This window comes from Gobius niger (genome assembly GCF_951799975.1).
Source record: "Gobius niger genome assembly, chromosome: 1".
In the NCBI taxonomy this organism is placed as follows: Eukaryota; Metazoa; Chordata; class Actinopteri; order Gobiiformes; family Gobiidae; genus Gobius; species Gobius niger.
Genome location: NC_136852.1, coordinates 27149867 through 27174930, shown reverse-complemented (window position 1 = coordinate 27174930; position 25064 = coordinate 27149867). Strand labels below are relative to the sequence as shown.

Sequence of the window (25064 nt, the reverse complement as noted above, 5' to 3'; positions counted from 1 at the left end):
AAAACTTCTACTTATGGTGACACAGGCACATGTTCCATCAGCTCATCTGAAAGCCTGTATCAGGGGCCTGCACTTGCACTCATTTGGATCAGATCGGGGGAAGGTGCTGGGGTTGAGGAAGTAGAACATGTTGACCTCCTGCTGTGGGACACGGATACTGTGTGTGGAAAAAAAACTATATAATCCGCCTTTAACTATAATACAAGCCTTAATCTCTATTGTGCACATCAATGGATTGAATAAAGTCTTTTAACCAATAGTAGGTACACTTATGCATACCACAAGAAGCAGAAGTCACCTGTCCCTGATGTCCGCAAATTAGGGTGACCACAGCCATTCGGGCCATTTACAGAGGAAAACAAAATAACAAATATATCCACCAGTGTTTCCGTGTAGTCTGAGTCACGAAAGGAATTGTGCCAAAATGAAGGCCTTAACCTCTTAACCCTCGCCTTAACCAAATGCATTTTCTCAGTTTGAACATTCCAGCGTAAAGCATCATTTGAAAGCTAAGACCGACAAAACTATTCTAAGCTTCTTCCTCGCTATGATTGCGACGGTCTCGTCCTTTTTGCTTGTGTTTTCGTCACGTTTTTGTTGCCTTTTTTTTAAATGTTTCGGTCACGTTTTCGTGGCTTGATCAGTTACATCACACACTAAAGAAAACGAAATGCGACCAAAACGCCACAAAAAAGAAGTCAAACCATGACAAATAAGAGACAAAAACGTGACAGTAAAGTGACTCCAAAGCAGTCAAAATGTGACCAAAATGGGGCTAAAAAATATGACAAAAAAGCAACAAAAACATGGTAAACGCGCAACAGAAACAAGGAAGAAGCTTAGATGAGTTTTGTGGGTCTTAGCTTTCAAATGATTCCATTGTAAACTCCAGTCGAGAAGCTTTTAGATTGGGGTCAAACTGGAAAAAATGTGCTCGTTGAAGGCGGGGGTTAAGGGGACTAACGCCTTTCAGTTGTTTCAAGTTGGGATGAAATCGACGTGTTTTGATTGTTTTTATGCCATAAATTCATAGGAGGTACAAACAACAAGGGAGAGAGAACAGAACCTTGGGGTGAGCCCATCGAAACAGTGCGCTGGTCAGAGAGTTGATTTCTTTTCGTTAAAAAGTCAAGAACCCAGCGTACAATGTTTAAATCAAGAATGAAATGCTCCATAAGCCGTTTGGCGAGCAGATATGGTTATATCGTATTAAAAGCTGACATGAAGCCAATAAAAAGAATGCGTGCATGTGTTCCTTTTCCTCAAAGTTTTAGTGGCATCCTCAACTCCTCTTTTCAGCCTGTAAGCGAACCGGCTGGTTTCAAGTGCATGCTCAGTTTTACGGAGAATTTGATTTGATTAACTTTTCAAAAATTTTACTCCAACCTTTTGGGTCTATTCGATTTAGGGACCGGGACAATCACTGAATTTAGACTTTAGCACAATTTTTAAGAGTGTGGCCGCAGATGTTATCAGAACCCCAACTCTTGTTAACTTTAGTCGACCTTTTCCGCTTGTTTTTTGCGAAATCTCAAAATGTCGATTATCGTTCAAGTTATTTTTAAGTTCCTGAACCTTTTTTTTATAAAATGAAAGGTTTCGAAACGAGAATACAAATCATTAAATGCATTTGCCAAATGAATGTTGGATTTAAAACCGTCAAGGGGCACCTGACAACTGCCTTCCCTGTGAAGACAAGTCAAGGTTTTCATGCTGTCCCACCTCACCACATGTCTTGTCCCGCTCTCCCTCCTATTTGAGGTGGTCACCCTGCCCCAGGTTTAGACCGCAGAGGCCCCCCGTCCTGCCCCGTTGCTCCATTGTAAACTGAGCCTGTCTGTTTCTCCTCATGTGTCTCTGAGTTTGACACTCCTCCCTCTTTCTCTTTCGTCAAATGGTCCCGAGGCTTTGGGCTTTGATCACACGTACCCGTCCGTTCACATTTCAAAAGGGTTTGTGACGACGCAGTTCACACCCTGGACTCTTCCGAACAGACCCCCCCTCCCCTGGACGTCAGTCCCCTTCTGCGCAGGACGACCAGGCTACTGCATATCACCACTATACAGACTTAAAGCTTATTAAAAAACTCATAACTGCATCATTTTCAATCCCTGGAGGACTTTGAGTTACTTCACTCATCATTGTCTCGTTTTCTATGTGCTTGTGACTTGCCTGATTTATTGACTTTTGAATCCCAGTAAAACAAAGTATCTAAAGTCTGGGAGGTCTTGGGACACTGAAGTGAGAGTCGCAAGAAGATTTTGAGACAATATTCTTTTACATTTCTGACATTGAATTGAATGTATTTTTGATTGAAAGCATTATATTTCATTGACAGTATCCAAACTATATCCTTAAGCCAGATTTTAAATGTTTAGCACCTTAAATGATAATAAAAGCGAACTACATTTTGCAGAAGAGGTCCCGAGTGATTGTGGGGTTGCGGCCTGAAAAGCTTGGGCACCCCTGAAACACAGGCGGTTTGTCGTGCATTAAATTTGTCTGGCGAAACATATTAATGTCGCAAAAGTAAAGGGATTTGCTTTGTTTCATTTTTACTTACAATCTTACAAGAACTTAACGGCCCCAGTGGACACTATACCAAATCTGTTGATAACAAACAATGAAAGAAGAAGCCACTGAACAATGTTAGTTGTTGTCCAAGCTAATCCATTGTCTTCACAGGGATAACTTTAAAGGCACATTTCACAACTCGCAGGGTCACTTTTCAGTCACTTTCACAGAAATGCTAGGAAACTCGCCTGAGAGAGTTCGTGAAATTGATGCTTCCCGCACATGTGTGGAGTTTACATTATACTAAAGCATGACAAAGCAAAGGTAGTGCCTTTTCTAGCTCACTGATAGCAGGCCGACGTGCTGCGAGGAAGTTATTAAAGGCCAGGCAATAAGTTTATATAGGCTTGGATTTCCTCCTCTCAAGGCCATTGAAGGCACATGAGGGAGGGGGGCGGTCCCAGACACGTCGTTCCCATTCGGAGACAGGATCTAACGGGCGTCTGACGAGCCCCTCACCACCGGCCAGAGGTGAGAGGCCGCACACGTCGGCGAGGTGTGACTGTTTCAAGTGGGAGGCAGCCGGTGGTGTAGAGCACTTCCTGTCATGTCTCGTTTTAGTGCTCGCGGATCTTTAAGCTCCGTAAACAGCGTGCACTGGATTGAAGTTTTCGAGTTGCTTTTAAATAGATGTAAGTATGAAACGCAAAAGAGGAAAGGGCGAGGTCAAAAGTTAAAACTATCATCGTGTAAGAAGCAAAGATTTCTACAAAGGCACTGGTCGAAGTGTCTTGACAAACCTCGTCTAATTTCTCCAACTTCTCACTCGTAAAATATTTGACAGAGCCAGGACTAAGTCGGGTTTGAAACTATTGCCAAGTATATTGGACAAAAAAAATTGTCTAAACAGAAATGATCCACATCATGTGAACAATTACTTTTACGCTACATATCTTTTTATTATATAAAAATCGATGCATATATTCAAATGTCTCTAAAACAACATGACAACATAAAGAGGTCTCTCTGTAGAAGGCTACTGGTCCGAAACAGCTATATTATAACCCTTATTACATACATTAGAAATATTTATATTATTAATGGAAGGCAAATTATGTCTAAAAAAAAAAGAGCTTTGTCGAGACACACACACGCAGACGCACACAGACAGATTATATTATTTACAGTAGTACACATTGTTATTATCATACAAGAGTCTTCAGTACTATCCATCCACTGACGGGTGAAAAGAGGAGGGCGTTTTTGTGTGTAGATCTCTGTCCAGGATGTCACTTCATGTAAGGAGACTTGTCCTCTGCATTCAACCCATCCTTCAGAAATCGAACGAAACAACAAAAGTCTTCATTTGAACAATAATCCGGAGTCTTGATGTCGGGGAGGAGAACAGTCAGTGCAAGTGGTTCGCGAAGAAATGGTGCTTAGTCCAGAGAGGAAGACTTGGGGATGACGGCGACAGAGGAATCAACCAATTCATCACTTCGCCGTTGAGTGTGTAGTTTCCTAGTCGATGTTTTTTTCCTTAAAGCGTCCTAAATGGGGACGAAGGACTAGAAAACTGCAGATCTCACGGGGCGTTCTCGGTCAGTATCGACTCGAAAATGGCGCGTGAAAAAGGCTTATCACTGGGGAGTGTTGCTGGCTTATGGAGACATTGTAGCTAAAACAATTTTCGATATCCCGTTGCGACATTTCCAAACTTTCCGTTTTTTAGTCCCGTCTCCCCTCCTTCACCAGGGCCTCCACATGGACCACGGGTAGGCGACCTTGGCCTGCCCCTCCCGCGCTCCCAGGCTCTCGGCGGTGCTCTGGTTGTGCTCGCTATCCGTGTCGTCCAGGTCGGAGCAGAGATCTTCGCTGGATATCGTCGAAGGCGCGGGAGATAGCGCGGAATCTACCGGGGAGGCCATCGCAGAGGAGCAAAGGGAGTCTCCGCTCGCTCCGGTGGCCCACGAGCTGCTGCTACAACTACTGCTGCTGCTGCTGCTGCTGCTGCTGCTGCTACTGCTGCTGATGCTGCTGTTGTGGGTGTCGGATATGAGGTCCATCACGTCCTGCAGGTGGTCTTCGTTGAGGGGCATGCACTCCAGGAGGTGGTTGAGGAGTTCGGCGGCCACGGTGGCGTCGATCCCCGGGCAGCTGGAGACGAACATGTGGACCTCGTGCATGCACTGGATGTAGCCGGCCGCGAAGCGCTCGCTGGCCTCTCTGTTCAGCCTCTCGGACTCTGCGAGGGGTAGATGTAACAGGGGGGGATGTAAGACAGCGCAAAGTCTGCAAATGCATACATTTCATGAAGATTCACCAGAGCAACTTCAAGGCGCTTTACCTAATATTTTAGTAATTGTACACTCGTTTTCTCGCACTTCTGTGAAATTGATCCTGAAAAGTGACTGATAAACTCATCCCTGTGAAGAATTGGGATGCCACAAATGTGTTCGGGAAGTTAGGGAGCTTCCTCCGTCATTGTTTGTTATTTAAAAAAAAAAAAAAGCAGGTTTAATTGGCGATTTTTTTTTCAGACTCATCCATTCAGCAATTAAGCTTTTAGAAATGCATAAAGGTGAAGGACATCTTGATAGCAATACTTTAAAAAGACAGATACAATTGAACTTGGGTTGCCTTGACTACAGGTCAACATGCCATCCCTCATTTGAAAGCTAAGACCCTCCACAGTTCAGTCACTGAGCTTTAATTCATCTAATCAAGCTCTCACTTTAGAAATTAACTCCTGTTAAGCATGTTTTGAGCCTGGCTCCATGTCAATACTTCAAGAACACATTCACAATACTATTTGCTATTTCAATTCCTCTTCTATTACTGTGCATTTAGTATAATAATGAATATCCTATGACATCAAACTTAAAGATTGTGGTATAGAGACCTGAATGATCAATATTTGAAGCTATTTAGATGACAGTGGGCTGACTAGAGCCCTGCAGTGCCTGAAGTTCATAAGGATGATAGAAGCAGACACAGAGCGTAGACTTTGCCAAGGTACTGTACTGGATACATGAAAGTCTGCAGTTAGAATATCAATGTATCTTGAAAATGACAAGAAAAAAGAAGAAACCTCCTGCAATAAACTGATGCTTTCTTTCTATTGTTCTTTTAGTGAGAAAATTGTGCCAGTGTGTGAGCATTTTAGTCCAGAGCATAGTCAATGCATTCGGAAGGGCATTTGGGGTCAAAAGCAGCAGTAATAAACGAGTGCATGCAAATCACAGTGTTCAGTCTAAGTCAGCTACAATTTGATTATTTAACATGAACCAACCTTGATTTCTGTTCTTCAGTATGTCCTCCACCTTTTTCACGGTGAGCTCCAGCACCTCTGCGTTCTCCATTTTGGCGTGGAACTGTGCAGTGAATGAAAGCAAAGTCAGATCCAGGCATTTGAGTTGCAGTCGTAAGGCTTTTATTGTACAGTTGCTTAACATATGCAAATGCAGTACAGTCCACTCGGGCACCTCACTCACGTCTGTATCCGCCAGCAGACCACGGAGCTCTTGCAAACTCTCATTGATGCGAGCTCTCCTTTTCTTTTCCACTAAAGGTTTTCGGACCTGCGCGCAGACAAATCAAATATATGCAAAACATTAGCAGTGGAAATAAAACACCCATTCATAATGCTTGGGTTTGTCCGGGAAGTTGCGTTTCAATACAGTGAAAGAGCCAGGCGAGGTTGCAAGCTGCCGATGCTTCATGTCAAGTGCCAGCAGCCAGTGATCCACAAACACGACATTGTCCCCTTCACCCCCCTAAAAAAAAAAAATATAAATCCGTACCTTTCGGTCCGTTTTCTGGACCCCGTAAAACGGTTCGTCCTCGTCCGTCTCGGGTGGGTTCTTGCTGGGCCGAGCCGAGGGTGCCATGGTGGTTCGTGTCCTTTTGGGGCGGTCAGCGAGGGGCAGCTGGCAAACGGACCCGCTGGGGAGGAGAAAAGGCTGTAGGCGCCTGTGTGTGTGTATTGTGCGGTGCTACTGAGACGTGCTGCTGGCGCTGAGTGGCTGTTGTTAGTATTTATAGTGGCTTATTAACATGTGAATAGGGGCAGAGCCGCTCGCGCTGGGGGACAACACGGCGCACACGGCAGCAGCCAATGAGCGCGCGCTGCCTTTGTCTGCGGCCCGGGCTGGTGTGCGCCCATAGTGCGCCCGAGGAGCTGCACGACCTTTAATGACGAGCTGCTGTGGTTTAAGGGAACGGCCGAGCTGTTTTTGCAACACAGAGGTGCGCTTTACTGTAAGGTCTTTCCGTGGGAATAACACCAAATAAAGGCTCATCATTTGATTGGGAAGTTTACTGGATAAGCCGTTAGGCCAAAACCATTAATGACGAGCTGTGCACTCATGCACTTTGAGAGATGACATTAACATTACTCTATTAGTACGTCCCGCCCTCCTCTGTTTGTGCAGTGCTCTACAGATCAACGCTCTGGCGGATGTAACGTGATGCCATCAGTTGGCAGCTGCTGCTGCGGCCCCTCGGCCCAAACTGAATCAGCCGGGGGAATTAAGGGCCCTTGTCCAAAGAAAGCGACAGGTGTTGCCCTACGCCTCGTTTGTTCTGCTCGCTCCTCTGTTTTATACGGCTGCACTCTCTCGTGCCCTGTGCAGTGCGCGCCGGCTTCATTAAACCTGGTTCTTTTTCCTGTGCTCTTGAATTTATTTGCTAATTTTACGGAAACATCAACGCGCAAATGAGTCAGCCTGCTCTCTATTTGTTTATGTCCAAACAGCTCAGCCCCTGTCCTCGTTACGTTTTGCACGTCGTATTATTATGCAAATTAGACATATTGAGCTCGGGAGAGAGCAAACTGTTCAGTCCAGAGCTGCCAGGTGATTTCAGGACCTTTTCAAGGCATTTTACGCACCGTATTTTCAGTTTTACGCATCGAACCCGTAACAGCCACCACACCCGCATGGACACAGTCCATACAAAGTGCATGGACACAGTGTATGAGGGCTTTGTATAGGCCCAGTGCGTGTTGGCAGCTCGCCACAGTCTCTGTTCCCGGGTTTAATGGTGCGCACTGTGCTGGAGCAGCTGTCTCGCCTCGCCTTTGTGTGAGTAAACCCCCTCTCTGCTCCACTCGGCCCGGCGCCTCTCATAACGGACATAATAGCCAGGGAAAGAGCCATATGCGCGGGGACAGTTATACGAATGGCAAATCGCCTTTATTTAGATCTCATTTGGTCATTTGGGTCGCATTTTACCGCTATTTGTTGCGCAATGGATCAGCGAGGAGGGTTAGGCTGATCATAAATTCAACTTCAGACAACTCAAATAAGAAATAACAGCCACTCAAGTGACACTAGAATTCAAGGCCAAAGCGTGGATAGATGGTCGCTAGGGGGCAGTCGATCCCAAATGTAAATCAAAGGCTTTCTTCAACTTTCAATTTGGTTGAAGTTAATGATGACAAATGAAAGAGAATGACATTATATTGTGTAACGTTTTGTGTTTATTGGGTTAATAAAGAGACAGAAAACGAAACATCTATTAAGTTATGTGCAAGTACTCTAAAATAAAGTAATCAATAAATAATGCTGTTAATACAATAAATAGACGAAAGATTAATAAAGGCCTTACATAAAACAGGCTACAATGGAGTCAACTTCTGAAGGGAAGTACTGAGAGGAATCCGAGGTCTTTATGACACTTCAGAATGGATTGTTTTCACATGATGTCACATAATCAATGTTTTAAATGTGCAGTATCAATAATGTCAGTAGCCTTTGCTAAGATTTCCATAATGAGCTCACCTCATCACACAGTTCAGTATATTCCCACTCAGTCAGAATCGTGTCACCTATGCCACCTATTGGTAAAGAGTGGAACTAATGGTTAAACAATGTATTACTTATTGCAAAGGGAACATAGCACACACCAACTGTTCACAAAACAGATGAGCCTTTGTGGATGTTCGTTCCATTAGTTTAGGTATAATCATTTGCAGCCTGAGCAACTACACGCTATTGAGTTTGGGAAATCATGTGAAAACAATCTATTCATAACCAGCAATGGAGCACAAACCGCACCGAGAGTTTCTTCTGAACCACATATCTATAAGATACATAAAAGAGGATAGCCTAACAAAACAGAGCTCATTAAGATATCTGAAAGCTTTTCACCAGGGCCGCCACATCTCCAGCACGCCCCCAGTATGAGGGCTCTGGCCCTGGGCTCCTGTGGGAGGAGTAGGAGCCGGGGCTACTCTGGATGGTGTACCAGGCAGTCTCCTTGGGCTGCCGTTTGGAGGGTGGAGACCAGCGCCAGCGGGGGGCGGGTCGAGGCTCAGCTCGTCTCCAGACCTGGGCAGGGACTTCAGGAGGTGGTTGAGGAGACGGGAGCCCAGGTTCCGGTCCATCCAGTCGCACGTGAGCAGCAGGTTGTGGACCTCGTGCATGCACTGGATGTAGCCGGTGCTGTACCTCTGTTGCGCCTCCAAACCCAACAGCGGATCTGTGTGAGAGGACGGGCAGAGTAATGACAAAAGACCTTTGGTGGGGATTATTGAAAGAACAAACGTGTGGTCATTTTCCTAATACTGTGTCTAGCTTTAACTTGACATTGATTATAACAAGATTATAATTTTCTTAATATGTCAAAATGAAGCATAATGTGGCCTATAAGAGGGGTTGTTTGCAGTTTAAAATATATGTAGGCCTACTGTATATATATTGTGTCTTTAATCAATAAAAAAGAAAAAACATAATTAAGCATATGTATAATTTGCAAATAAAAACATGCCTAATACCAAATATGTCTGTTCTGAAATCTATATGTATTAAAAGGAGAGGCATGGCGGTTAACTTTGTGACTTCCGCAGTATGATGTAATGGTGCCATCTGCTGGGCGGTTTATAGAAAAAAAGCATGAACTGATGACGCAATAGGTCTTTTGTTCAGAGTTGGGGGTTGAACCCACGTGTTTGAGTGTTGTGGCAAAGATAAGAACAGTTTTTGTCTTGTCTTTTTGAACAGACAACAACATAAAGTCCCAAGTCTATGAACCCGTAGAAACCTATATCACCAAACCAATACACGAAAACCTATTATCACCAAACCAATACATGAAAACCTATTATCACCAGACTAATACACGAAAGCCTGGCGTAACTGTTTGAATAAACACGAGTCTGTGACACTTTTTCTTACCGCTGAGATTGCTCTTCTGGATGTTCTGCAGGTGTTTTACCGTCATCTCAAGGATATCTGCTTTTTCCAATTTGGATTGCTATAAAGATAAGTCAAGAGAGAAAAGGTAAATACTTGGCTTCAGTCTTAACAACAGGTGTCATGGCGCGTGGGTGAATACCATAATAGATCCACGGAGAATACTCACATCGAGTCTGAAAGCTCCGATCACTGTGTCTTTGAGCTGATCCAAACAGTTGTTGATTCTCTCGCGCCTCTTTCTCTCAATGAGCGGCTTTCGAAGCTGTGGACAAGAGCGTTACGCGCGTTAAAATAGCCTTTGCGCACTTTTGAGCGATAATTCCCAGATTAAAAATCATGTCTCAGATTCAGTAAATACCTTCCTCTCTTCTTTGGCAGTAGGGTGTTTGTCCACGCTGTGTACAACAGTTGAAGCAGTCATGTTTGGTCCTCTGAAGTTTGTGCGTAAAAGTGTAACTTCTCTCGCTTTCCGTGCGTCTCTAGGGCCCTCGGCGCGGCACGGTCTCCGTATTTATAGGGCACAATTAGCATGTGAATGGTCAAGCGCTTTGGCTGTGGGATTTTCCCACACAAGAGGTCCCATCAGTCAAGAATGACAGGTCACTGGCTCCATTCAATAAATGCGAGCCGCGGCCCAGAAAGAAAGAAAAATCTCAAGCAACAGATGTCCGGCTTCAAACCACAGTGCCCCCTCTCCGCCCTACAACTACAAACTGCAGTGTCCTCCTCCACTGCAGAACAACAGCGTGCTATCTGCGCTGTGCTTTTAGGAGCCTCGTTAACACGTGCACTATACCTGCTTAAGGGCAGGTCAGGTTTCCTCCTGTGGCACAAAGGGCGCACAAAAGATAAAAAGGTCAATTGAGACAATATATTCGGTCCATTAATAACCTTTTCCCCCTTGATGTCAGGCCTGTTCTTTTGTTCCAATTATAGAAAAAAGACCTAACCAGCTCGGCCAGTGGAGTACAATCTTGATTCAATTTGACATTGGGGTTTCGACTGTTCTTTTTAAGTCTTTTGTGGAACCCAGGCTTGGGTTCTAACGTTCTTGAGCCAGCATTCTCGCCGTGTTTGCTTTGATCGTGCGTATTGATTTGAAAGGGTGGACATCTGCTTGGAGCTGTATAGGTTGACCATATGTCCGCTACCTTCGGCCAGGCCCTCGGTGTTTCAGAGCCACGCGACTGCCAGGCGAGCGCAGGGGCGTGGGAATAGAGGCCCCACAAAAGCATCCATTCATCTAAACCTAATCAGCGCGGGCAGAGTGTTAACCTCCTGAGTGCTGGGACGGTCTAGCCAAGAAGAACAAGGACGAAGGGCCTACAGCCTTGTTGTTCTAGTCAGAAGCCTTAGGATGTGACCATCTTCAAGGGTAGCGACAGTATCGCGTGGCATGAACGGATTGAGCTCAAACTCGAGAACATTTCATTTGCCGATGTATTAGACCTTCAACTCTCAGTTATACACAGAGGCGGGTAGTACTCAGTTACTCTTCATTAAGAACAAGTCCTTGAGTTACCTTTTGAAAAAACTGTATGAGTAGTTATGTAATTCACCGCATTTTTTTCTACTTGAGTAATATTGTAATGAAGTAGCCTATCTTTACTCTTGCTTGAGTAAAAAATAAAGCTGCCACTGTGAGCAAAGCTTCATGTCGACCTAAAGTTTGTTTCGTGCGCGTTTTTCCTCAAAAAACATATATTTAATACATTTTCATGGTTCTTGGATGGATTTACATCATTTTATGTTACAGCTGAAACATACATCAGACCTTTACCATTAAACAGTTACTCAAGTAAAAAAAAAAAAATCAACTAGGCCTACTTTTTTATTTTAACTTGTTCTACTTACTTAAGTAAATAGTTTTGCTACTCTACCGACCTCTGGTCATACAGGAGTTTTCCATAGTAGATAAAAGGTTCATAAGCAATTATGTTCTCTTGCGTTTTGGACGTCTCTCATCGAAGCTTCATTAAATTCATATAGGCCTAATTACTATTGACTCGTTGTCTACAAAACATGCAAGTCCAGTTAACTTATTTCAACGCATGATACTGGTGGAAGTTGTGATCAATATTAAATAAATAGCCTAAATACTCATACAAGTGAGGGTATTTGAAATTGAGCGACGGCGCCCTCTGGTGGACACCCAACAGCCCGTGTTGCACTTGCAGGTGATGTCCGGAGGGGGCGCTGCGCACTGCTGCTATGATGCCTGCCTTTGCACTGAGCTGAGCCTCAGCCGCTGCCAGCAGCCAGTCAGTCTGCTCCCGTCTCTGCTCTCAAACAACTAGGAAACTGGGGGCCGTGCAACCAACTAACACCACAGACCAGGGGGAGGCGACGCACCGGGGGACTTAAAAAAACGTTTTGTGCGGCTAAAAAGAAGCACCCGAGGACCGCTCATCCAAGTCTCGGAGCAGAGACTGGTGGAAACGCCATAATAAAGGTAACATATTGTGTCTTTACATTGCATGCAGCCGTTTGATATTTAACGCATGATCTTGTGAGGTAAAATAGCCGCCGCTTAGATAGACTGATGAGATTTTAAAAAGTGAGTATTGTTGTTGGATCAAGCGCAAATCTTGAAATGTTGAGTCCGACAGTGATTCGCTAAAGTCTGGGCATGGGCTGGCTATGCTGCGCTGCCACCGCCACTCTTCTTCTTCTTCTTCGTCTACCAGGCCTGGCTAAGCTAACATGCTAGCCCACACCACCCACATTACCACTCGAAATGCCATATCATCGGGAATAAACGCGAGAAACGCCGTCACACGTCTTTGGGGAGATGTTTGTCGCGGGGCATAGAAACAAACGATTAGAAATGTCGGGGTTTTATTTCCTGCATAGGCCCCGCGCGACCACACACAAACATTGAGAAAAGCAGCAGCGGCGGCGGCCAACGGGAGCACTATTATTTGGCTGGCTGTGATTGAAACCCGAGGCCACGTTTTGCTTTCACAAATGCACGAATTTTTTTTTTTTTCCAAATGAGCAAATCGGAAGCATTCAACGCACAACAACATGCTCTTTTCTCGTACGCTTTTATTTTTTTATTTTTATTTTTTTAAACGGGGCAAACTTAAAGTCGTCGCTGTTTCAGTATTGCGCAAAGTTGGCGAGCTCCACTCCATCACAAACCGAGGCAGACATGGAAAACTCAGAGGGGCGGTGCTCTCCTAAGCTTCGCGTGGGTCTCATGTTCGTGTTGTGTTGAAATAAAAGGGGTTTTTTTTGTGTGTTTTTCCTTTTTTTTGTTGTTGACAAGAGTAGACAATGCATTATTCAGGCTGTGTTGGCAGTATCGTGACTGTGATTGTGTCAGTGCGCCTATCTCTGTCTTATTAAAGGCTATGTACTTGATTTTTTTGTTTTCCCCTTTACAAACAATGAAACAGGGAGGGAGAGTGCTCTTTTTTAAAATGTTATCTGTGGTCCAAACTCACACCTTACTCTCCTATCGCATTTCTAACAGGGATAGGTTTAGAAGCATGTAAACAACAAAAGGCTTTATAATTACATATCACAAATGTCTGCTTTACAGTGTGGAAGGACACAATCCTCGAGCAGGTGTAGCGCTTAAAATGAAATTGTTATCAATAATTGGTTTCAATAAGGTCTGCGTAATATGAGAGAAACACATTGTGATATCCAATATGTGCCTGATATTGCGATATGTGTCAATATGTGTCCCAAAGTTGTATTTTATAAACCTAAAGGACATGAAAGTCTCGCTCACATATCAGCATCTTTCCCAAACATTTGTTTTTAAATTCAAACCCGATACAACTGAAGATTCACCCCCCTGCCCTCGATAATATTTGTAACCTCTCTATGCTATAATGGAGATATAACACGCATACATAGAGGGAGGGGTGAATACTTGCTGGACCTGCTGTAAGCACAATATTGTATAACAGCCATTGTTTGCGCCTTGTTAAAAGTCATGACCGTGTCCTCTCCTCACTATCTGATTTTGACCTGCCATGCCATATGTGTTGCAGCCTCTTAACTTGCGTCACTCAGACTGAGGCGGTTGTGCTGCCTGCTGGTGAAATTAACCAGCTTTAGCCCGTGCGAAAAGACGGATTTAGCCACCTGGCCACGCAGAGGTGTGTCTGAATTTGACCCTGGCAAACTTTTCACACCAATAAGACCAGGCATGGGATAAAATATTTTTTCTTTGCCATCTCTCTTATTGTTCTCTCTTTGAAATACAAACACATCTGTATTTTATCCATATTTTACATTGTATGTTGTGGTAGTCTGTTGTGTTTGCAGTTTTCTTTTTTTTTTAAGATGATTATTGAGCTAAGTGTGACCAAGCTATTTCCCTTCAGTACATTTTAGGCTTGTCTCTTCTTCAGGGTCACCTGCAATTTTAGATTTCATTCACTTTTGATAAGAGTTCATTTCATTTTTGCCTTACGAATGCATGTAACTGTAAGCCAAATGCTTTTCCGCCACACCCAGTTCAAACATAATTGAATTGCTTTTTTAGATCTTTTCCCTGATTTAAGACCTGATCTGATCTTGATCTAGGGCCTGTCGTACATGGAAGGTCAAACATTTTATGAGGTAGCCATACTTTGTGTGAAAAGTATGAGAGCCACATCTCTAGAAAACCCTACATTCTTGCACCACTGGTCTGACAAATACTGGCCAGTGGAGTCTTTGATGAGGCCGTAAAGTCACACGCTGTTATCTTTGACAAACTTTGCTCCCGGTTTCGCCCCACTTTGTGTATTTAAGGTGCATGGGTGGGGCATGTAGCATTGCAGATAAGGGGCCTCCTTGACTGAGCCAGTGTAAGAGCAATAGAAAGATATGGCTGTGTCATAACATGTGTTTGGTTCTCTTCCCAGCCCTGAATTATGGCTCAATCCAGCCCAGGTTTAAAGGGTATTATTCAACTTCTTTTATTGTCTTAACTGTTACATGGTCATTCTCGAGGTATGAAAAACAGGTCTAGAGTTGTATTTAGCTACTGCCTTTTAACATTTTAAGACTACATCAATCCCCTTATTGACATAAAAGAAGTGCAGGCCTTTTTCAAGTCCCAAAAATCAAGGTGTCCAAAAACCTCATCAGTGTTAAGAAGTGCACTTATGTGGGATGCTCAGGTGTGAAATGCATCCTTGCCATGGGAACTATCAGTAGAAGTAATTAAGATATAGGTAGGGGTCACTGGGGCAGAACCAGAGCCTGAGGCTAAGCACGTACCACACATGGAGACCCCTGCCCGAGTAAACCAGTAACAGTCAATGTTTAACCTGCCACACATGTTAACTTAGCTATGGACATGTTCAACTCTCGGGCTTTCCAGAAAACCAGAAAACCTGCAACAATTTGCTTTTTTGGGGGGCAAATCCTAATAGATTTTTAGTTCAAAGTGTGTGTTTTATGTGAAACATGAATTCATTTTCGTCTGGAACCAGAGCAGATATTACAGTCACTATTGAGCTCCATCAGGCCATTGTAGCCCTGTGGTTTTATGAGGGAATTATTATGATGGTTTATTATTTTGTGACATCAATGATTTTATGGACACTAGACGTCCGGTAACCGTGGTGACTGTCCCTACGTATGAGTAATAGACATGACATGGGCAGTGTCATTCCGTGCCCTGTATCTTTGTTATAAATCTTTTATACTCTTATATAAAATGCATCACATTCATGAGATCACACTTCTTTACAATCAGACATGACGTGGACTATATGCATTTTTTCCTCAAAAGATGGTTTAAGCAGAAAGTATAAATCTGAAATAACCTCATATGGTTTGATTTTGACTAAACATGGATATGATTTTAACATAGAAACAAAGGAAGATGCAACTACTGCAGCTCTTTTCTTGCTTAGGTTTTTTTTATTCTTTCCCCTCTGTTTTCACCTTACATAGACCTCAGCTCAGACTTGTGTATCGACAGGAGGTTTTATAGACACTTTATCATTGACTGACTGCATATTTGTAATGATTTTCTCACCACAAAGTGCTTAATCCACATTACAACCCTCGTCGTAAACTTATCGGAGTGTAACAGGTATTTAGAGCAGTAATGGCTCGTTATTGCTCCAGTGGGAGCCGTTTTGTGGCTCTGATCCAAATTTTGTTCGTCTGAGTTGCGGTGGTTTCTTTGCAGATGTCAGTGTTGGTGGTAGTATCAATTAATAAATCAACCTTTATTTGTATAGCGCTTTACAACAGCAACCAAAGCGTAGTAGTTCACTGTGCACATTTTAAACATGTCCAGAAGCTACTGCTACTAGCAGCAGCCCCTTGACATATTTAAAATGTGCACACATGAACTGAATTTTTCTTTTGGTATTCTCTTTACATTAATTACAAATCTAACTGCAATTGCAAAATCTCAATCACAAGTCTCAAGTTTTATGTCTGTATTCAGAGTCCCAGTGTTCTTGAATTTGCAATGCATTATAATAGTGTGTGTGGTCCGTCTTTGCAGGTGGACTGGCTGCTGCCCGGTTGTCGTGGTAACGCTCCACCTGCACCATGCCATTCCCCTTCGGCAAGTCGCACAAGTCTCCGGCAGATATCGTCAAGAACCTGAAGGACAACATGACCGTGCTGGAGAAACACGACATCTCCGACAAGAAAGCAGAGAAGGTGAATGGCCGCCAAAATACCGCCTAAATACATTTACTTGCATCAAATGACTTCTCTAATATAGCTTGAACAAGTATCCTCATCATAGGCATAGTATTTTCTGTGCTTTCAAATCGCAGCCTTACTACACTGCTGTGGTTGTTGGAATGCTTTAACAATGGTCTAAAAATGCCACTGGCCCAGTCGGGAGTTGTGGGCGTGAGTTTGAACAGATCGAGGATAGACCTGTGCACGTACCGCTCTAGATCCAATGTCAATCCAAACAGGAGTTGCAATAATACCTGACGCTGTTGCAATGGTTGAAATTGTTTGTCTCACAATCAGAGCCAAACTTCTGATGCAACCAAATAGTAGAGTGGCAAAATTGCAGAGGCGTCACTTGTGCAGTGGGTTAAAGTAAAGTTGTTGTTGTTTAAAAAAAAAAAAAAAAAGACTGTTATTTTATCTGATGGGATAACGGTTAGTAATGATAGTTTAACAGTTGTGAACTGGCAATTTTGTGAGGAAATAGGAGATGGGTTTATGTTAAAAAAAAAACATTTTTCTCTCACTATGTCATGGTCTATTTAAGTGTCCTTTATTTCCAAGCCCTTATAGTTTCATTATATTTTGAATCTCTGTTTTACTCTGTCATGGCCCAAATTTTGCTACAGTATTGTTGAACAGCGACTGATGTAGGTTTTTCTCAGGCCGATGCCTATTTTGGGTTTTTTTTATTAGCCGATGCTGATATGCTTGACCGATGTTTCCAAATGTGTGGTCTATAATCCTGTATAAACATATATACTTGGCCACCACAGCAGTGGCTGATTTTACTTTATTACTTTACGTGATTCAATCATTTTTGATTAGTTGCCGTTAGCATTAACACTGTTGCTTGCTGTGGTATTTTGCGCGGCGATCAAAAATACAATTGTGGAGGCTAAAGCTAGTGTAGGGAATTTGGATTTAACAAACTTGTAGCTAACCATGTTCATTGCAAAGGCCTAGAGAGTTGTAGGGGGACTCGTTTTAAACCTAAGCCCAGACTTCCCTCTTTCCAATGCAAGAAACGGGAAGACTCCATCGCTTTCGGTCCTGGAGATATTGGCTTTTTCCGGCGCTAGATCGTCCGATAGCCAATATTGTAAAATCCCCAAATATCGGTCGACCTCTACTCTTATGTCTCAGCCTTTCTCCTTTTGGAATAAGGAAGTGAAACGAATCCAAAGAAAACTCTGTAAAAGTTGAAGCAAAAATAAACCTAAATGTTTTCTTTCTTTCTCGACTCAGGCCACAGAGGAGGTGTCGAAGAGCCTGGTGGCGATGAAGGAGATCTTGTACGGGACGAACGAGAAGGAGCCGCAGACCGAAGCTGTGGCGCAGCTCGCCCAAGAGCTCTACAACAGCGGGCTCCTGAGCACCCTCATCGCCGACCTGCAGCTCATAGACTTTGAGGTGAGAAAAGGCTTTGTAATTAGTTCGAGTTCCCCGAGGTTTGCTACTTTCATTCGGTGGTGTGTGAAATGGCACAAAAAAGCCTCTGAACTGGGCCACTTTGAGTCATCCTCACTGTGGCAGAAAAGGAATATGTCCGAACATGAAGGAAGCGCATGTTTGTGTAGAGAGGAGGATGTGTTGGTGCTATGTGGACAAACTGGTCTCTGCGTCCGTATGTCAGACAGAGCGGGCCACGCTCGAGTCGCCTGACTCACCGCAGCTCCGAACCATGACTCACCCAGGCTCGGAGTGACGTGGACTGCTTTTTTTAAATTAAACTCCTTATCTGTTGGACCGTTGAAAATGGCAAACCCGGACTGCGCGGTATTGGGATCAGTATTGAATGTCACATTTTATCCTTAGTCTTTGAATCAATGTGATGTCGTTATGTTGATCAATCTTGATTTTCGATTTGATTTTCTCATAATAAAATATACATCTAGCTTCATGAACGGTGACATATCCTTTATACCAGGCCTTCTCAAACTCTGAACTCCGGTCCACATGTGGACCTCGAGGTTATTTGGTCCGGACCCCGATGGCGACTCAGCGCTGTGACTTTAATTGCCAGAGCAGAGCTTGTTGCATTCCCACTAATGCAGTTTCAGCTTTGGCCAGTAGGGGCAGTGTATACAAAGGCAGTCTGCTGGAATGATATAACACAGCAGCTAACAATTAGCTCTTGAGGTCAAAATCATTGAATAATAATAATAATAATAATAATGATTCTTTTAACAACCTTAACTGATGAAAGAGCTGTTAACTATGAAAATATAAGTTGAAGTTTCAAGCGGAAAATGAACAGCTCTCTTTTGAAACGGTGATGCAACATGAAAAATCGGCAAACTAATCCAACTTCACTGGCAAGAAGACTAGGCAAGAAGTTTTGTTGCGGAAAAAATTGGTAGCTTTTAAAATTGGAGCTTCTATCATGAACGTTATAAAGAACTCCGATCACTGCTGTCTGACCAATGTAAAGTACATTTACATCCTCGGTACCACATTTTATGAGCTCATAGACAAAGGCAGTGCCATGTGTCTCATTAGAACTCTGCAGTGTCCCATCATAGGGCAGCTCTTTACTCTTGATAGCTTTTTAAATAAATTCCAAATTATGCATTTTTTGCTCATAATAAAATTATTACATTTACAATGAATCGTACAGTGTTATTGCAATAAGCCAGGGTATATTTTTCGGACCAAATGCTTTCCTCCAGTTTAACACCCAAAAATCTTCCTTCTTCGTCCAAACTCCAAAACTAGGTGCTGTTTCTGCCATGGGAATGGCTGTAAAGCATTCTAAAAAAAGCACTAAAAATTAATTGTGCCAATATTAAGGCCTCAAACTCTGGTCGAAAAACAAAACAAAAAAACGGGCGCAGTTCTGAGTGAAATTTGACACAATCTTTTGCTCAAAAGTTTCCCGATGTGTCCTATTTCGTTTTGAATATCATCATTTCCCCTCATTCCCTGCTTGATTGAATGTTTACAAATCCTTAGAAGTGAAATATGCCATGATTTGTTGCATTTGTGGCATTCAAAATATAGTGATTAAAATAGCATTAAAAAGCAGTACTTTTGACTTGCTGCCACTTGTAGAAACCCTGTATAATAAAGTCCCATGACGATTATTGCAATTGACCAAAGTAGGAATTGCAATCTCAATTAACCAGCCCTATGACGAACGCAGCTTTTCTGCTTATTTAATACAATAATTACCTTTGTGACTGAAACAGTTACGGGAACGCCGTTCTCACAGAGGAAACAGTAATTCATTAAAATCAATCGTTTCTGGGAAATCGAACGCAGTTACTTACGACATCATTTATGATGTTATTCCCAACACCGTTCTCCACCTTTATAACAAGGTAGTAAGATGTTGAAATAACAAATAGCTGATTTTGACCATGATATTTGTGTTTTTGGATTGCTTTCACGCCTCTGTCCTTCCCACAATCTAAAGAGGGCATCAGTGTTTAATCTTAGCAGTAGTTTCAAGATTGTATACTCTTAACCTCTTTTTGTTTCTTCTTATCTGTCTCCTCCAGGGAAAGAAGGACGTAGCGCAGATTTTCAACAACATCCTGCGGCGTCAGATCGGCACTCGGACGCCCACAGTGGAATACCTGTGCACCCAACAGAACATACTCTTCATGCTGCTCAAAGGGTGAGGCGCATCAGCTAAGAACTAACTAAGAAATGATGTAGAAACTTTGTGGTTACAAGTGTTTCTGACTTTTACATTATTTCAAGTTGGAAATCATGAAATCCCGAGGCTACGGTTTCCCAAAGTATTTTAACAAGCCAAAATAAAGCATAACAAAGGATCTCTCAGAGCCTGCTGTGTCAAATCCAAACAGGACCCCCTGCTTTCTAAAATTAACACAAACTCTACACATCTATGGACAAAATCCAAATCTGAAATAGGCCAATGATATTGCTCAAGTTGCTTTTCAAAGTCTTGGCCAAGCTTGCGCTACGTCCTGTAATAAACCTGATCTGTTGTTGTTGTGCGCAGGTATGAGTCCCCGGAGATCGCGCTAAACTGCGGTATTATGCTGCGGGAGTGCATTCGACACGAGCCTCTGGCCAAAATCACGCTGTGGGCCGAGCAGTTCTACGACTTCTTCAGATATGTGGAAATGTCCACGTTTGACATCGCCTCAGACGCATTCGCCACTTTCAAAGTAAGTCTTGTGCACGAGTTCAATGTCGGCAATGGGGTTGTAAATGAGCCTTTTATTCTTCAAATGTAGCAAAAGTAACGAAAAGTGTGAAAGACTTACTGCACTAGATTTCTCTATTAATTTTGCGAGAGTTTTAGTTTTCATGTCTAAAAAATGTGCTCCCTTTTGTCGTAGGACCTCCTCACGAGACACAAGCTACTGAGCGCCGAGTTTCTGGAGCAGCATTACGACCGAGTAAGTACAACCTGTATGTAAACTGCATAGAGAACACAATAACGAAACCTGACAGGTGAAGGGAGTTACACAAGCTCCAGTTTAGTTGGAAGAAAATGACAATCTATTTGCTTTAATGAGACTAAACTAGATAAAAGAATCGGATGCATTTGTTGAAAATGTCGTTTGAAAATAATAATAAGTGCCGCCGTTCTTCTTATTTCAATTGGGATTAGTATGAATAAAATTAGAACAAATGCTGAAATGTGCAGTTGTTTGGTTGATCAATAATCACAAATTGTTCTTTGTCTCATTTTCTGCGATGAATATTAAGCCGTCTGTACTGGCTCCTAATACAATAAGACTGTGTGGGTTTGACTGTTTGGCGAGCTCCTTTTCTCTCTTTCATAACATGGCGTAGTCAGGCTTTAGTTTGTAATTTGCAATCTGTAAACACAAATAAACTTTCAGCCTGCTCTCATTTACCTGACACTGTTTGTTTCAATATAAGACACTGATACAATAGTGAAATCACCAGCGAAGTCACAGTGTTAAACTTGTATTTTGTGATCAACACATGGTATAATACATCTATAATCATGACTTAAGTGTAATATCTCTTCACCTTGATTACCCTCGAAAGCACTGCTTGAGTAATTGCTGTATTCTCTTGACGATCTTACAATTGTCTTTGTTCTCGTCAGTTTTTCAGTGAATACGAGAAGTTACTCCACTCGGAAAACTACGTGACCAAGAGGCAGTCCCTGAAGGTAAGCAACACAGGTCACGGGGTGGTGCAGCTCGGTTCAGAAAGCTATTTTTAAAGTTTGCCTCTGGAGAGGATTCGGTTACACCTTCAACTCCATCACTGTGTAATGACTGCCCTCTAGTGGTGTGAGCAGGGACTTCACCCAGCATATAAGAAACAGGCAAAAGGGGAATGATTTGTATTGTTTTTAATTGTGTTTAGTTACTGGGGGAGCTGCTTCTGGACCGGCACAACTTCACCATAATGACGACGTACATCAGTAAACCCGAGAACCTCAAGCTAATGATGAACCTGCTACGGGACAAGAGCCGCAACATCCAGTTTGAGGCTTTCCACGTTTTTAAGGTAAACATAACTGTGGAGTGGGGAATATTGTGTCATTTTTTACCTTTCAGTAGTACCAGTTGTCTCTTGTTCAAAGAAATAATGGAAATATATTGCTAGGTTTAGCTATAGTTTTACCTCTAATCTACAAATTACCAACTTTTTTTTGGAAGGATTCAAGCTTTTTTCTAACAGGTATGGCATGAAAAGCTACAAAAATCTGTTATAGAAACTTACATGTTTTGGCCATAATTTCAAAGCAAATTGAAATCAACCCTATTTGTGGCAAGGGGAGTTAAAGAGCTCAATTAATACAAAAGGTAATTCAAATTAGCTGCATTTTCTCATATGAAATCGCTTTTTCTTCGGTTCCCAGGTGTTCGTGGCCAACCCCAACAAGCAGCAGCCGATCCTGGACATCCTGCTGAAGAACCAGACGAAGCTGATCGAGTTCTTGTCCAAGTTCCAGAACGACCGGACGGAAGACGAGCAGTTCAACGACGAAAAGACTTACCTGATCAAGCAGATCCGGGACCTCAAAAGGCCTCCCCCTCAGGAGACCTAAAAACCGGACCCCAAAAGCCGGACCAACCAGAGAACGAGCCAAGGACCAGGGCCCGGCTGCATATACGGACACTACAGCAGCGGGGCCCGTCCGGTCTGGCTTTGAAGTAAACTTTATCGAAACGCAAAAGAAACAAAAACTAACAACAGCAAATCCCCGAATCAGCCCATGAGAAGACGCCAGCTCCTCCGCTCTTTACTGGATATTTTATTGTTTTGCAGCTGTTCTCTTTGATTCTTTTAAGAAATAGATGCTGTGGCTTTCTTGCACACTAAAACGTGGAAGGCGTAAAATACTATGAAACACGAGACGTAATAGTTCAATGCAAAAGGTTATGGGCAGGTTTTTGAGAATGGCTGGCTGAACTGTAAAAGATACATCAAAGTGCCAAAAATGCACACGAAAAAGCATTAGACCCTTGCCAAGGCGTTGGCTGTTGCAAATGTGATGTGTATAGTGGCCAAACTTGGACTCGCCTGAACCAAACAGTGGTCGAACTGCTTAATTTTAGTTCATTAAAATACATAAACGTCTGGTGAAATGTAACTTCAGTGAAAGTAAAATCCATTACCTCAATTTTCTAAGGTGAAAGTTCTAATATATTAAGTATTCAAAGGAGAAAGTACAATTAATTTCAAGTACATGTTGTGAATCATAAATTAGCAGCCTCGAAAACATCCAGATTCTCCCCAAATTCACCACTGCTAAGAAAATAACACAGGGACAAATCATCTTCCTTGTGGTGAGCCAGTGGAATTGATGGTACATCGGAGTTTTCATTAAATTAGACAAAACATGCAGCCAATTTCTACTTAGGAGCCTTTATAAAAATGTAGTGGATTAGGACAGTACTTATATATTCAAGCAATATTTTTTTTCAACAACAATATCAGCAATTAAGCAGTTCCCGGAGCATTCTCATCAAAGAGCTTTTTAGCGACCTGCCTAAAACTTTTAGCACTGTACTGCGTTGCACACAGTCGGGTATGACACGGTACGAGCGAGCAACTCTCCGGTTTGTTGTTTCCATCATATGTTTGAAATGATCTGACGTCCCAGTCTACAATGGCCCGCCCCAATCTTACAGTGCCACAGAGAAACGCTTGCGCATCCTATCAATGGCTTCATCTTGTAAAGCATCTATGGTTTGGTCCTAAATTATTCATGGGAAAGCGCTCTGAAGAAAACCATCGCTGAGACGGCAACCCCTGGGAGAAGAGCTGCACAATGTTAGAAAGAAACACAGTGTTTTGCAAAGGGGATCCGAGATGTTAAGAAATCTTTTTTTTTTGTGTCTCTTTTCTTTAGTAGCCTTATTATTTTGTTTTTCTTTGGCATAATTGGAACATATCAGAGCCATTTCGAGATTTGACATGACAAAAACTAAATCACGTTTTTATTGAAGCACTGCTTTTTCCTGCTACTGACGAGAACTGAGTGTTATCTTGATTTTTATTACGGATCCCCATTCGTTTTTACCGCAGCAATAACTATTCTCCCTGGGGCGTGTTAAACTCCGCCTTTAGCGTCCGAACAGGAACTAAAGCTGCCATAACTTTAAAATCTTTTAAAATGGATTCAAATTGGGACTTAACAATGTCTAAATTATCACTTACGACAGTATTTACAAGCGTGCGTAGCATTGTGTGCAGTTCTGCAGGTAAGGTTTTTCCAAAGTTGTCAACTGGACTGGACTATGAAATGTGATGCGACGGATGTGCTCGCCCGAAAAAAAAAGATTTCTTCATTGTCATTTCGGGACCGGGTTAACATGTATCCGCCCTTTTCCCGCTTTGTAGATGCATAACTTTTTGCCTCATTTTATCACTCTCTCTAGACTGCAACGTGACATTATTATTTTATTTTGCGTTTTCACGTACTGCTGAAACGGATTGTAGGGGAGGGGGGGGTCTTTCTTGTATATAACTTAAAGGGCCGGCGCACATTTTGCTAACCTATAGGATATTAACAATTGTACAGCAGAGGAATGTCACGCGATTAGTTCAGATTTCTAAGTTTTATCCTCCGTTTTGACATTTTGGGTGGTGAAGAAGGGACATGTTTGGGGAGAGCATTAACTAAACATTTAAAGCTTGAGTTCAAACATTTGGGGATGTGTCTCACGCGTGTTACTCACAAACGCTGCTGGTTGCCTGGGAGTGCTGCTGTGGCAATTTTGGACGGCATTATTTGTGTTACCCGCCTTCTCAACATTCAAGCTTTCAATGGGTTTTATAATTCCAGTACACTTGAACATGTGCAAAGCATTGTGGGTAGCACTTCTTTGAACATGTGTGCAACTGAGTATAACAACAATGTAGTTAGATTGCAGTGTATTGCACGGCCATTATAGCATCATTTCTACACTCGTACATGAGAGATGTTTGATCAGGGCACCACCTGGAGAGCCTACTATAACAGAGACGTGCATGCTCTTTCACTGGCTGTGCATGGTGCTGTACTGAGAATGTACTGGAATTGTTCTTTTGCCCCAGTATTTAATTAATGACATTGATATTGCTGATCTCCTCCAACTTGGTGCTTGGTGCTGGTTTTATTCCAGTCTCAGCAGAGCCGAGCGTGTGGGTGCTTTCAGAGGTGTCAAAGGCCTGGGCCCTGCAATTTAAATAAATAAAAACATTTGGAATAAAACGACTTTGGACTCTCTCGCTCATTTCTGG

At 42.7% G+C, this 25064-nt stretch overlaps 3 protein-coding genes across 3 annotated transcripts; 1 reads left to right on the top strand and 2 right to left on the bottom strand.

Annotated features, from left to right (window-relative positions):
* Positions 1–4227: 4227 nt before the first annotated feature.
* On the bottom strand, positions 4228–6687 carry her13 (hairy-related 13). Its single transcript, XM_079578430.1, has 4 exons — positions 6318–6687; positions 6009–6095; positions 5807–5888; positions 4228–4759 (listed from the first exon to the last, which is right to left on the bottom strand). The coding sequence occupies exons 1-4, from the start codon at positions 6402–6404 to the stop codon at positions 4263–4265; spliced, it is 753 nt and encodes a 250-aa protein (XP_079434556.1). The 5' UTR covers positions 6405–6687; the 3' UTR covers positions 4228–4262.
* Positions 6688–8418: 1731 nt separating this feature from the next.
* On the bottom strand, positions 8419–10183 carry her8.2 (hairy-related 8.2). Its single transcript, XM_079562826.1, has 4 exons — positions 10072–10183; positions 9880–9975; positions 9693–9771; positions 8419–8997 (listed from the first exon to the last, which is right to left on the bottom strand). Exons 1-4 carry the CDS (start codon positions 10132–10134, stop codon positions 8663–8665), a joined length of 573 nt encoding a protein of 190 aa, XP_079418952.1. The 5' UTR covers positions 10135–10183; the 3' UTR covers positions 8419–8662.
* Positions 10184–11918: 1735 nt separating this feature from the next.
* Positions 11919–25035, top strand: cab39 (calcium binding protein 39). The gene is made up of 9 exons (XM_079562438.1): positions 11919–12165; positions 16186–16346; positions 17619–17783; positions 19874–19992; positions 20344–20512; positions 20687–20746; positions 21430–21495; positions 21696–21839; positions 22195–25035. Exons 2-9 carry the CDS (start codon positions 16233–16235, stop codon positions 22381–22383), a joined length of 1026 nt encoding a protein of 341 aa, XP_079418564.1. The 5' UTR covers positions 11919–12165; positions 16186–16232; the 3' UTR covers positions 22384–25035.
* The last annotated feature ends 29 nt before the right edge of the window (positions 25036–25064 follow it).